Raw genomic sequence first — 15,082 nt, forward strand, 5'->3', positions numbered from 1 at the left:
CGGAAGGAAACCGCTCCAGAAGCGGCAGGTGAGAGGGGTGAAACAGGTGGTGGAGAATCCGCCGGCAAACTGAGCTGATCCTGGATACTCGTCAAGCTAGCAGAGAAGTTCTGGACCGAAATCGCTATCTCCTGTAGCGCCGTGCTGTGTTGTCCCAATATCTTCCCCTGATGGGTAATGGCATGGCGAACGGAGTCCAGGTCCGCTGGGTTCATTCCTGGCCGGATCGTTCTGTCACGGTTTTCTAACGTAGAACCCAGAAGCAGACCAGGACAAGGAGAGAAAGACGAAGGTGAGTATTTATTTACAAGTTTAAATGTAGTGATAGAAAAATCCAAGTGGCGGAGCGGGCAGCGGAGGTGAGTTGATGGGATCGAATAGGCAGATCCAAAGAAGTAACTGAAGTCACCGACGACCAGGTAGGGATGGGATGAGTGTTCCGGGTGAATGATGTTCATGGCTAACGATCCGGCAGGGAATGGATGTCAGGTCAGCGCTTATGAAGTGGAGGGGTGATGATCAGGACCAGGTGTGCAGATAGCTGATGGGATACAGGTGCGGGTACTCAGAGATCCTCCAACTAGCTACGTCGCCCGGCAACCAGACAGGGTGCGTTCCAGGACACCGGAAAAAACACTCCAGGACAGAACACAGGCAAAAACAGACTCAGGAAGCGGGATTCGTGACAACCTGGCTAAATAAAGGTGAAATAAAATTTTACAAATTTAAATAAAAATCTGTGGATCTCTTGGGACGGTATGCAAATTGGGGTGGGTTTTTAGGGTTTCTGGGATAATGGTGTTGTGAGCCATGACCAGCCTTTCAAACTGCTCATTTTAAAATGGCCTTGTATTGTCCCCAGCACAAGCTGCACCTGTGTAACGATCATGCTGTTTAATCAGCTTCTTGATATGCCACACCTGTCAGGTGGCTCGATTATCTTGGCAAAGGATAAATTCTCACTAACAGGGATATAAAGAAATTTGTGCACAAAATCTGAGAGAAATACGTTTTTTTGTGCATATGGATTTTTTTTGTAATACTTTTATTTCAGCTCATGAAACATGGGACCAACACATGTTGCATTTTTATTTTTGTTCAGTATATTATATATTTCCTTAAAAAAAAAGGTTTTCGCTGCCTCTTGGGCCCCCCACGGGCCTGGGGCCAGGGGCTTCAGCCCCGGTAAGCCCCTGCATTAAACTGGCCCTGAGTATATAGAGAGACCATAGAGCAGAGTTTCCTAATAGGCAGTCTGCGGACCAAATTCGGCACTTTTTATTTTATTAAACAATGGTACATTTAAGCCACTCCACCTGGGAAACAGGTGCATTTCATTGCAGTATTGATGCACTAGTATTTAAACATAACTGTGGTCAAGCAAAATTGCAGAATGGCTTTGGCCACAGTTGAATTTACTCCCCTTACAGAGTTAGCGTGGGATGCTTCCAGCTGTCCGGGGACATAGGCCTATACTCAGACAGGAACCATGTGTCAAGTGCACCTGTTTTTTGTGTGTTTTATTCTAGGATAAAAATATACACAAAAACAAAGCTACACGAAACCACTTTATTTTACACTCTCAATCCGTGTAAGATTTTTTTTTCTCAGGCTACCTCGATAAAAAAATCCAGCCATCATTATATTCAATGGTTTTATTCCAAGTAGAATACTTTTTCAAGCAGAATATTCTGTTTCGTTTTCCATGCACATCCAGTCTACACTCTTCAGTGACAATTCTTGCTCCCGTGCAGGGCAGCGTATAGTAAATGCGCTACAAAAAACCTACTAGATATACCGTTGCGCGCTGTAGGTTAATTTAGTTTTCCATAATACCATAGACGCACCCTTCTCCATTGCACACTGAATTCAAAGCGCTCGCGACGCTCACTAAAAAGTAGGGTAGCACATAAAGCCGAACCTATGCTCCGGTTACCCGCCCGGTCACCTTTGAGGACAGGATAAATCACGTCATCCTGCACGACAGCAGACACTGACAAATATAGTTTTAAATCTGTCGGAAGAAATTCCTTTCATTCAGAAGTCAGCTTTCATTTTCAAGACGACTTTCGTATTCGTTTTTCTGCGTCTCTTTTAACAAATACCCTAAAGGTTGGAGCATATCTATGGAAATCACATTGATTAATAGTTTCATAACGAAGGCAAGTGTAATGGTTTTGTTATAAGATTAACTATGGGAGCTAATATCCTGGAATCTAATATAAGCACCAACTTCACTCCCGGCGGCGACACGGGGACAGTCCACGAAACTGGAGCGGCTCACCCGGGCTATATGATGGTGATTCTGGCCGTGCTTATGATTATTCTGGTAGTCGTGGTTGTGGCTGGCAACGCACTTGTTATCCTGGCTTTCATTGTTGACAAGAGCCTACGAAATCAAAGCAACTACTTCTTCCTCAACCTTGCCATTTCTGATTTTCTTGTTGGTGAGTAGTCTATTTTATTTATCTATCCTGTCTGTCGGTCTGCTATCTAATCTATCTGTCTGTCTAGTAGGGCTCTGGTGGGATAATGCCATTTTTTTGGTTCATTAAGCTATATAAGACACTGGCAAGTGCCATCATAATGGACAATAATTTTGGAAAGTAAAGAAATGTTTTTTTTGTATTAACTTTGAAAGAATCTTAGCAAAAGGTTTTCCACAAGGACATTTATAACAGATTTATAGAGCTCTTGAATAATTGATGGTTCATGAATGCAAATTAAAACCCAACACACCTCTGGTAATAATTTTTCACACATAATGCTGCCAATACTTTTTCACACATAATGCTACCACTTGCCAGCAGGCTTGTTTAGAAATGAATTTGCTGTGAAAATGAATTCTGGCATTGATTATGGCGCTATGGAAGCATTGTTCGGGGTTCAGTCTATACACAGTGTGTCCTTGCAGGTGCATTCTGCATCCCTGTATACATCCCCTACAACCTGACAGGCCGCTGGGTGCTGGGCAGAGGTCTCTGTAAGCTGTGGCTCCTCATGGACTACTTGCTCTGCACTGCCTCTGTCTTCAACATAGTCCTCATCAGCTATGACCGGTTCCTCTCCGTCACCAGAGCAGTGAGTATAGAGAGCTACCGTGCCACATACAGGCATGCGTGCACACATGCACGGTAACATGCAAATGTGAAATGCTGTTTCAAATGCAGCTACTGCATGTTTTACTGTTCATATGGCCATCCTGCCATCACGCAACTGCGTTACTAGGCCCATTACCAATACAGAGGTACTGCAGAATGGTTTGACAGCCACTGCCAGTAGGACTAAAGGTCGACTCAGCGACGTGACGTAGATGCAGAAAGTAAACGGCATTGGTCAATTTCCGCAAAAACTAAGAGCGTTGAAGCACGAGGCTCAACTTCTCCACTAAATCAAACCCGTGCACATGTAAAGATACTGTGTGTGACCGCGTGAGAGCGAAGTATTGCATGTCTCATCTCAATATCTGCGGTGCTGCTCGTGACAACGTAATTTCGCTGAGTCTACCTTTAATAAGTGTCTTGATAGGATGCACCGTGTTGCGGTGGCACTGACTCTGAATGAGCTCTGTTGGAAGTCCAGACAAAGTGGGTCGGTCCTTGTCGACCAGCGTGCTACTCTTTGATCTTCATCTGCTTTTGGGATGCTATCCCTGGATACTCTGGTCTGAATACTAAACTGGGCATTGCTTTATCAATCGTATTGATGTCTCCCTTGTAAAATACCTCAACCCCCTATGTTTCTGGGGGGGTCAGTGAAGCTAAAACTTTTAATTTGTCTATATACTCCAGCATTTTGGATTTGTGTTTTATATGATGCGACAGTACAGAATGTCACATTTTATTTGAAGGTATTTTCAAACACATCTGTTTTACCGTTTCGAAACCAATACACTTGTATCTAGTCCCCCTGTTTGAAGGTGTCAAGTATTTGAACAAATTCACTTGTAGTGTATACATTTAGTCAAAAGTTTTGTATTTGGTCCCATATTCCTAGCACACGATGACTACATCAAGCTTGTGACGCTACACATTTGTTGGACGTGTTTGCAGTTTGTTTTGGTTGTGTTTCGGATTATGTTGTGCCCAGTAGAAATGAATGGTAAATATTGTATTGTCATTTTGGAGTCACTTTTATTGTATAGAATGTTTTTGAACATGCCAAAATGAATGTGGATGCTACTATAATTACGGATAATCATGAATGAATCGTGAATAATGATGATTGAGAAAGTTACGGATGCACAAAGATCATACCCCCAAAACATGCTAACCTCTCACCATTACCAATAACGGGAAATTAGCATTTGTTGGTGGGGGTATGATATTTATGCCTCTGTAACTTTCTCACTCATCATTATTCAGGATCTGTTATCATGGTAGCAGCCGCAGGAAGTAGGGGAGCTGCCGCATCGCCTGGAAAATCAGAATAAGCAAATAATAACAATAAATAAATAAAAATCACAGGAGTGCATTTGGGCCGAGGGTTGCAAAGAGTCGGAAACTTTCCAGTAATTTTCCGGAAATTTTCCATGGGAAGTTATGTCCGGGAATTTTGGAAATTTTGCTTAAATTCATCAAAAAGTTAGCTTATAGGAGTGAACCTTTTTTTGTGGGATACAAAAGGCAATTCTAGGTCTTGTGGCATATTTTGGTTAAACTATCCCCAATTCAATGGAATTGCAACCCTCTGCATGCACAGTGCATTCTTCCATCACATGTACAGCTGATTCTCAAGATCTTTCACACTAATGAGATGCTATTGAGCCCACACCACTACACTGTCTGAGCCAAGGACTACATGCTTTCTGGTAAATTTTGATTACAATACTGGGTGGGGTGAATATATTGTATATGACTTACATATTTTTTTTGTTATTTAGTAAATAGTAGCCTACAGCAAAGTGTGTTTAAATAATTTCTAACTTGTTAACAATTTCTGTTACTTAGTTTTTGCTACCATGTGGGTTTTAGCTTGCTTGAGCCTGCTAACTGAGGAGTGTTAACTCACCTGTTACATTTAAAAAAAAATATCTTACAAAGGAGTTGTTTATTTTATTTTAACTCTTTATCTGATCATGGAATTGTATTGGTTGTTTTAAAAAATATTTTTTCGCTAATCTTTACAGGAGAATGCCACGGGCACTATCTGATGTGTGGAGACATTTCACTGCAGCTAATGTAGAAGGAAAAGCTGTGTACATTTGCAAATACTGTGCCAAATCATATGTGAAGAATGCAACATAGATGCAGACTCATCTGGCCAAGTGCATAAAGTTCCCTCGGCTCTCACAACAAGCAACCTCTGACAAAAGTCCCTCTTCTTCTATTCGAGGTGAAAATTATGAATCAGACACCTTATCGATAGCAACAGCTCATGGTCCTCCTGGAATCAGAAGTTTTTTGACTCAATGGAGGAACGTAGTCAGAGAAATGATGAATGTCTTGCTCAAGCTGTGTATGCAACTGGTTCACCTCTGATGCTCACAGGCAATGTGTATTGGAAGAGATTTCTGAATATTCTTCACCCAGCATACACCCCTCCAACCAGACATGCTTTATCTACTCATTTGCTGGATGCAGAGTTCAACAGAGGTCAAGTGAAGGTCAAGCTTATCGGAGAAAGCAACCTATATTGCAATCATCTCTGATGGGTGGTCAAATGTTCGTGAGCAAGGAATAATTAACTACACCATCTCCACTCCTCAACCAGTATTCTACAAGAGCACAGACACAAGGGACAACAGACACACCGGTCTCTACATTGCAGATGAGTTGAAGACAGTCATCAATGACCTTGGACCACAGAAGGTATTTGCGCTGGTGACAGACAATGCTGTGAACATGAAGGCTGCTTGGTTTAAAGTGGAGGAGTCCTACCCTCACATCACACCCATTGGCTGTGCTGCTCATGCATTTAATCTGTTCCTCAAGGACATCATGGCACTGAAAACAATGGATACACTCTACAAGAGAGCCAAGGAAATGGTTAGGTATGTGAAGGGTCAAGTTATAGCAGCAATCTACCTCACCAAGCGAAGTGAGAAGAATAAGATCACCACATTGAGGCTGCCCAGCAACATCCGTTGGGGTGGTGTTGTCATGTTTGACAGTCTCCTAGAGGAGGGAGTCTCTCCAGGAAATGGCCATATCACGGTCTGCCGATATGGACAGCCTCATCAAGAGGAGCCTCCTGGATGATGTATTTTGGGAGAGAGTGTCGCGACTTCTACCGAAGGTAACTCCTCTCCCTGTTCGGGCGGCGGGCGGCGTCGCCGGTTTACTAGCCGCCACCGATCCCTTTGCGGGATTAGACTTGTGTGTATTGCGCTCGATTGTATTTGATGTTTGTTGTGTTCGATCCCGTGCGGGATTAGATTTGTGTGTATTGCGCTCGATTGTATTTGATGTTTGTTGTGTTCACGACTTGCGCACGTGTATGTAAAGTGTCTGAACTGTGTTTGTTCCTCCGTGCGTTTGCACGAGTTGCTGAGTATCATGAGCGTAGATTTGGAATTTTCGTCTGTGCCATTTTTGTATTGGTGGACTATATGATTAAACACGCTTCTCAGACATCCCTGCTCTCCTGCGCCTGACTCCTACATCTCTCACCGAGACGCAAGTTATCACAGAATCCCGCACCAAAAATGTATGGAGTCAGCAGGAGCGGACGCACTCCCAGGGTCCGTGGAGGAGCGAGTTCAACACCACACGGCAGTGTTACACCGGCTGGGGACCGCCATGAATCAGGTGATGGCGACGATGGAAAGATGTGAGAGAGGTGGCCTTCCCACACCTCCATCAGCCACACCCCAACCAGTACCACTACCCTCTCCTTCATTGCCTGGGCACAGTGGGATTTGACTCGCACTCCCGAGGGAGTACGATGGGACGGCGGCCGGGTGCCAGGGGTTCTTACTCCAGATGGACCTATACCTGGCGACTGTTCGTCCGGCTCCTTCGGGAGGTGAGAGTGTGAACGCCCTCTTCTCCTGCCTCTCAGGTAAAGCTCTGGAGTGGGCCAACGCGTTATGGAACGATCCTGACCGGCTCTATAGGCAGGTGGCTGCTCCCATTACGTCACTGCTGAAGGGGGGGCCGGTGCGTCTGGGATGGTCGGCTGAGGCGGACAGGGCTTTTGGTCGTCTGAAGGCTCTTTTTACCTCGCCTCCCGTGCTGGCGCATTCAAACCCCTCTTTGGCATTCATAGTGGAGGTGGATGCGTCCGAGGCTGGGGTTGGAGCTGTGCTCTCCCAGCGTTCGGGTACGCCACCGAAGCTCCGCCCCTGTGCTTTCTTTTCTCAGAAGCTCAGCCCGGCGGAGCGAAACTATGACGTGGGGGATCGGGAGCTGCTGACTGTTGTCAGGGCCCTGAAGGTGTGGAGACATTGGCTTGAGGGGGCTCAACACCCTTTTCTCATCTGGACTGACCACCGTAATCTAGAGTACATTCGGGCAGCGAGGAGACTGAACCCTCGTCAGGCAAGGTGGGCCATGTTTTTCACCCGATTTAGGTTTACCATCTCCTATAGACCAGGCTCCCAGAACACTAAGACAGACGCACTGTCCCGACTATATGATACGGAGGAGCGGGCCATCGATCCTGCGCCCATCCTCCCGGCTTCTTGTCTAGTGGCACCTGTGAGGTGGGAGGTGGACACAGACATCGAGCGAGCATCGCGTGTTGAGCCTACTCCACCACAGTGTCCAGCTGGACGGGTGTACGTTCCGCTGGAGGTTAGAGACAGGCTAATTTGGTGGGCTCACACGTCCCCCTCCTCTGGTCACCTGGGGATCGGTAGGACGGTGCGATGTCTTAGTGGGAAGTACTGGTGGTCCACTTTAGCCAAGGACGTGAGGATTTATGTGGCCTCCTGCTCGGTGTGCGCTCAGTGCAAGGCTCCTAGGCACCTGCCCAGAGGGAAGTTACAACCCCTTCCCGTTCCACAGCGGCCTTGGTCACACCTGTCGGTTGACTTCTTGACCGATCTGCCACCGTCACAGGGCAACACCACGATCCTGGTCGTTGTGGATCGGTTTTCTAAGTCCTGTCGTCTCCTCCCTTTGCCCGGTCTCCCTACGGCCCTACAGACTGCGGAGGCCCTGTTTACTCACGTCTTCCGGCACTACGGGGTGCCTGAGGACATTGTTTCTGATCGGGGTCCCCAGTTCACGTCCAGGGTGTGGAAGGCGTTCATGGAACGTTTGGGGTTTCACCCCGAGAGTAATGGGCAGGTGGAGAGAGTGAACCAGGATGTGGGTAGGTTTCTGCGGTCGTATTGCCAGGACCGGCCAGGGGAGTGGGTGAAGTACATCCCCTGGCCCAGAACTCACTCCGCCACTCCTCTACGAACCTGTCACCCTTCCAATGTGTGTTGGGCTATCAGCCGGTCCTGATACCATGGCATCAGAGCCAGACCGAGGCTCCTGTGGTGGACGATTGGGTGAGACGCTCAAGGGAGACCTGGGAGGCTGCCCACGGGTACCTTAAACGGGCCGAAGGGCGGCAGAAGGCCAGTGCTGACCGCCACCGCAGCGAGGCCCCGGTGTTCGCACCGGGGGACCGGGTCTGGCTCTCGACCCGAAACCTGCCCCTCCGCCTGCCCTGCCGGAAGCTGGGTCCGCGGTTTGTGGGGCCATTTAAAGTCCTGAGGAGAATAAACGAGGTGTGTTATAGGTCCATACTGGACTCGAGGCGTCGGGTGGGGGGCCTTCAGTACCTCGTGGATTGGGAGGGGTACGGTCCGGAGGAGAGATGCTGGGTGCCAGTGGAGGACGTACTGGATCCACCTATGCTAAGGGAGTTTCACCGCCTCCATCCGGATCGCCCTGCGCCTCGTCCTCCGGGTCGTCCTCGAGGCCGCGCGTCGGGGGGGGGGGGGGGGGTAGTGTCACGACTTCTAACGAAGGTAACTCCTCTCCCTGTTCGGGCGGCGCTCGGCGATCGGCGTCGCCGGTTTACTAGCCGCCACCGATCCCTTTTTCCTTTTCTGTTTGTTTTGTCTGTGATTCTTTTCACACCTGGTTTCAATTGCATTTATTTCTGTGTGTATATAGGGTACCTGTTGCCTGGCTTAGTTCGTGCGGGATTAGACTTGTGTCTATTGCGCTCGATTGTATTTGATGTTTGTTGTGTTCACGATTTACGCACGTGTATGTAAAGTGTCTGAACTGTGTTTGTTCCTTCGTGCGTTTACACGAGTTGCTGAGTATCGTGAGCGTAGTTTTGGGATTTTCGTTTTTGTATTGGTGGACTATATGATTAAACACGCTTCTCAGACATCCCTGCTCTCCTGCGCCTGACTCCTACACCTCTCACCGAGACGCACGTTATCACACAGAGTGGTAAGCAACCTTAAACTCCTGAAATCTATAGCAGTAGCCATTGCACGGATTGAGGGAAATAATGCCATCCCGTCTGATGTTTAGACTCTGCTTGCAGATGTAAGAGAAGAAATCCATACGGCCCTGCCCACTTCACTGTTGCTCCAAGCAGAGGAAACTACAGTTCGGAAATACATCAAAAAGCGTGAAGACTTCTGCCTGAAGCCCATAAACGCCGCAGCGTACATGTTGGACCCCAAGTACGCTGGCAAGAGCATCCTGTCTGGTGCAGAGATCAACAAGGCCTATGGTGTCATCACTACCGTGTCTCGCCACCTCAGCCTGGATGAGGGAAAGGTTCTTGGCAGTCTGGCGAAGTACACTTCCAAGCAAGGGCTTTGGGAGGGAGATGCAATACGGCAGTCGTGCCAATATATCTCATCAGCCACCTGGTGGAAGGGACTTTGTGGATCTGAGGCTCTTTCCCCTGTTGCCTCCATCATCCTCTAAATCCCACCAACATCAGCCACCTCAGAGCGCAACCGGTCCTTGTTTGGGAACACACACACCAAAGCGCGCAACAGGCTGACCAATACAAGGGTTAAAATATTGGTGGCCATCTGGGCAAATTTGAGGCTTTTTGAAACTGTCAATGAGCCATCCTCAACAAGGTTGGAAAGTGACATTGAAGATGAGGCCTCAGAGTCTGATGTTCAAGATGTGGACATTGAGGAGGTCCAGGGAGAAGACATGGAAGCCTGAGAGGAAGACAACCAAAGCTTTAGTTTCTAGACTATAATTTTACAGATGTATGTTGAAAACGTTTTTGGGAGATGCAATGGATCATTGGGGATCATTCAATATTCCCTTTCTTTTGTTGTTCAGTGAAATCATCCCATGTGGAGAGTCAACATTTAATTAAAGTTCAATTTGTAACTAAATTGTTTTTTAAATTTCTATTGGAAGGATTTCATCATTTGCAATTGTCTACTTATGATAAGGTAAAATGTTTTTGTTTCTGTCTCCATATTATATGGTAAATATATCAAATGCAAAAAACATCTACATTTAAATGGTATTAATATTAATTCGCATATATTTCCGTTAATTCCCATATATTCCCATGGAAAGTTTCCACCGCTGAATATTCTCCAAAATGTGCAACCCTAACTGGGCCTTTACTAGTATTAGTGTACCGATATAGACGTCTGTAGCGTGGGCGCAAATATATATTTTTCCAGCATCTTCACTTTGCCACAAAAGGTAGTTAGTTGCATAATTAAGCAATAAGGTCCGAGGTGTTGTGGAAAATGGCCAATATAACCACAGCTAAGGGCTGTTCTTAGGCAGGACGCAATGTGGTAAATTGGCCATATGCTACAAAACCCCGAGGTGCCTTATTGCTATTATGAACTGGTTACCAATGTAATTAGACAGGTAAAAATAAATGTTTTGCCATACCTGTGGTATACGGTATGACAAATCAGCCAATCAGCATTCAGGGCTCGAACCACCCAGTTTATAATTAAGAACATTATCTTGCAGGATTCAATAGTTGGAATTGTAAGAGTTGTTGCCCTGTCCATTTCTCTGTGATTGCCATTCTAATGGAATCCAGAAAGAACAAACCCTGTCCTCAAACATTCACATCAAAGCTATGGGCAAAGACACAAAACATCCGCATCAAATTAAATATTTTTCTTCATCAAATACCAGTATTTGTGCAGTATTAATTTACCATCCTTACAAACCACTTAATAGACAATGGAAAAGGAAGGAATAGACCGTTTAACAATGAATATATATTAATACATAATAAAACAAGTACAGTACAGTGCTGCAAGTAGTGTTTGATAATGAGTTACAATGATGGAAAATGACCCCTGTCTGTAGAGTGTATGTTTGATGTTGTTATTGCTCCCAGTGCTCCCAGTCTCCATGATTGACAGCAAAGTCAGTATACCTAGACGCAGCCATGACAAACAACAAAGTCAAATTGTTCAGTTTGATAACATTGATTTTGATGACATCTCAGCAATTGTTGTTTATTTGATAGCCAGGAAAAAGACTGCGAGAGACAGAGGTAGGTGGGGAATCGGGGACAGAGAAAGGGAGGTGAAGATAAACAAAGCAAACAGAGAGATAAGGTGAAATGGAATTGGAAGGCGAAATGCTCATTCCTGGGTGAAGAGAATGGTGATGATGAGCGGGAGAGAGCAGACAGACAGATGTGCCTTCACACTCTCCTGTATTATTATTCAGTATCACACTCAGCCTAAAGCTCTCCTGCTTCTCTGGCTTCACTGACACACCATGGAGGAGGGGCTCTTGAACACATTCTTATTTGAAATGACGGCCTAGAAACAGTGGGTTAACTGCCTTGTTCAGGGACAGAACAACAGATTTTTACCTTGTCAGCTCGGGGATTCAATCTTGCAACCTTTCTGTTACAAGTCCAACACTCTAACCACTAGGCTACCTGCATTGAGAGATATGGAATTGATTATGCAGTTTATTACATCTGTATTAAAAAAAAATATGGTGATATTATTATTAAACATTACTGTGAGGTATTGTATGCTATTTTTCTCACTTCACTTCTCTACTTCCAGGTGAAATATAGAGCTCAGCGGAGCATGACCCACCATGCTGTGGTGAAGATGGTGGCTGTGTGGGTGTTGGCCTTCCTTCTCTATGGCCCTGCCATTATCTTCTGGGAGCTGGTTGTGGGTAAAAGCATTGTCCCTCCCGACGAGTGTTTCGCTGAGTTCTACTGCACCTGGTACTTCCTACTCAGTGCGTCTACGTTTGAGTTCTTCACCCCGTTTATCTCTGTGACCTTCTTCAACCTGTGCATCTACCTGAACATCCAGAGGAGGAACAAGAGCAGGGCTATCCGTAAGGAGGACACCAAGGCACACAGGGACAGGGGCAGTGTCAGGGACGGGGGTGCTACCTTGTCTGTGTTTTTTGTCAAGACTCGCAAGGTATCATCGAGCGAGCCAACTGCTGTTTCAGAGGTGATAGAGGAGGACGAGGAGCTGTCGCCATCCTCCTGTGGGGAGCCCAGCAGCGGACACACCTTCATTCAGAGAAAGAAGGGCCCTTCCTGCCGGAAAACTTCCAGGCTCCTCCAATTCCAGGCCCCCACCGGGCCCTCCAGCAGGAGCTCAGAGGGCTCCCGCCTCTCCCGTGACAAGAAGATTGCCAAGTCGCTGGCCATTATAGTGTGCATTTTCGGGATCTGCTGGGCACCTTACACCCTACTGATGATAATAAGAGCGGCCTGTAGCGGGCGATGTGTGGAGCACTACTGGTACGAGGTGACTTTTTGGCTCTTGTGGCTGAACTCTGGTATTAACCCTTTCCTTTACCCTCTCTGCCACAGCAGCTTCCGAAGGGCTTTTGCTAAGATACTGTGCCCCAAGCGTCAGTCTGTCCAACCTCACATTGAGACCCAGTCTTGCTAGTGATGCAACGTATGGCTGGCTGGAAGTCACTGGAGTAAGAAGACTACTGCAAATGGATATGGATTTTTTTCTCAGACATTGTGGAATGTTGTGTACATAGCTCAGCCATGAATAGGAGTGTGAAACCCTTTTTTAGATACTCACTTTGGTCTTTGTTATTCAAATATGATAGAAAAAATGTTATTACTGATATCCCTATGTTTTTTGTTTCAGACAAATCAAATCCTTCTGTGCCAAGTTTGAAACTTGCACTTAGAGGGTAAAACCAAGTGTTTGTATTTACATTTCAGAAGTGAATCTACATATACTGTAATATTGAAATACTACTTGTTGTAGATATATTTGTTGTGTTGTTGCTAATACATTCTGGTGTGAATAGCGTAGGTGCAGATGCTCCTAGGACTGGGAGGAAATCTCAAATCTTATCAGTGCTTCGTGTCTCTGCCAGTTATAGATCTGAATGGTACTGGTATACTTGTAAATGTGCTATGTAGAAAAATATTTTCACTGTTATTTTCAGTGAAATGTGAAAGAATAGTTCAGTGTAATACCAAATCAAGTGTTCCTTGGTGTGTGTGATTTCCATGTGCTTACCCCTACTTCTACAACACTTTGTTGCGAACTTGGTGATGACACAGAGGTAATATACAGATGTAGGATCTTAATTTGAGCCAGTTTGCTACAGCAGGAAAATAATAATGCAGCAACAGGAAATGTGAATGATGATGTAAATTATAATTACTGGACATTTTGGTAGGGGTTCATACATTTTTCATAAGGGTAAATCAAGTCTTAAATTTCAAAGTGGAAATGACAAACTTCAGAAGCCTTTTTAAACCTCCTGCAACAGGGTGATCAAATTAAGATCCTACATCTTTATGTAAGAGGGGTCCATCGATAAAATGAAAGGTGATGAGTGACTATCAGCCATTAACCATACAATATACTGGATGTAGGTTATCAACTACACAGCAGGGAGTGGAGAGAGTAATACAATGTTTGTGTGGCCAAAGGTTTCACGTTGTGGGACATATTTAAAGGTTGCTATGGAGAGGTTTGGTTTGTGTTAGAGGATTGTAACTTTAAGTTTCAGATGTACTTCATTGAAATGATGGATCATCTGCGATATATTGCCTGTGTCAGTTTATGGTACAATGCTTTGGCACTGTGCATCGCTAATAGTCATAACAGATCACTGTAGCAGATTGTTTATGATAGGTCAATGTACTGTCTTAGCATCTATTAAAATATTTGGCCGAGGCTACGAATGCAGAGTTTTCGCCCCCGCCCTCTTCCTGCTCCTCTGGAAACATATTTCTCAAACGAAGGATTCAAATCACATACCGTGCATGTGTTATTTTACACACACATACACGTTTCTCTCTTTCCTCACTCACCCTTTTCTGAACCCTCAACCAATTTGCCTAATATTAATGAATAGCTGAAATAAAAACTCAGTGGAGATTTGAACTAACATTCCAAAAATATGAAGGCTACAACCTTCTGTCTGTCGCAAGACTGCTAGACTGCCTGTTGTGTTGTGCTTATGGTTGCAACAGGCTAGACTGCCTGTTGTGTCGTGCTTATGGTTGCAACAGGCTAGACTGCCTGTTGTGTCGTGCTTATGGTTGCAACAGGCTAGACTGCCTGTTGTGTCGTGCTTATGGTTGCAACAGGCTAGACTGCCTGTTGTGTCGTGCTTATGGTTGCAACAGGCTAGACTGCCTGTTGTGTCGTGCTTATGGTTGCAACAGACTAGACTGCCTGTTGTGTCGTGCTTATGGTTGCAACAGGCTAGACTGCCTGTTGTGTCGTGCTTATGATTGCAATAGAGTACTGTTACAGAAGACAAATAACTACATTTGTTCGAACTGTCTTTCATGTACAAGAGGCAGCATAGTCACGGAGGGTGTGAGCACTGAGCAGCAGCTGAAAGGACTCGGAGGGAAGCGAATCTTGCACATGTGCATAAATCTCCTTATCAATAGCAAAAAAAATGTGGGTTCCAGAAGATCCGTAACCTGGCACAACAAAATATGTTGTTGTGAGCATTTAATCATCCAACAAACTGTGACCACAGCCACAAGTATAATGTTTACATTCTGCTGCTTTATTTAAGAATCATTACTGACAGAATGACTATAAAAAAAGCCTGTCCCGCCAAAATGGAAAGAGAGCTGAAATTGGGTATTTCCAGGAAGTAACAGTGCAGTCAACACAACACGAGTGTGAAATATCGTAAAAGTGAATAAAACATTTATGTAAGGCCTGGATGTTTTTCTTCATGCA

General features: G+C 45.4%; 1 protein-coding gene across 1 annotated transcript; it reads left to right on the forward strand.

The window, feature by feature from the left end:
• The first annotated feature begins 2,194 nt into the window (after positions 1 to 2,194).
• On the forward strand, positions 2,195 to 14,231 carry LOC120054262 (histamine H3 receptor). The gene is made up of 3 exons (XM_039001686.1): positions 2,195 to 2,447; positions 2,915 to 3,081; positions 11,936 to 14,231. The coding sequence occupies exons 1-3, from the start codon at positions 2,195 to 2,197 to the stop codon at positions 12,791 to 12,793; spliced, it is 1,278 nt and encodes a 425-aa protein (XP_038857614.1). The 3' UTR covers positions 12,794 to 14,231.
• Positions 14,232 to 15,082: the final 851 nt, after the last annotated feature.

Source organism: Salvelinus namaycush, chromosome 10 (assembly GCF_016432855.1).
Source record: "Salvelinus namaycush isolate Seneca chromosome 10, SaNama_1.0, whole genome shotgun sequence".
NCBI classification, from domain to species: domain Eukaryota; kingdom Metazoa; phylum Chordata; class Actinopteri; order Salmoniformes; family Salmonidae; genus Salvelinus; species Salvelinus namaycush.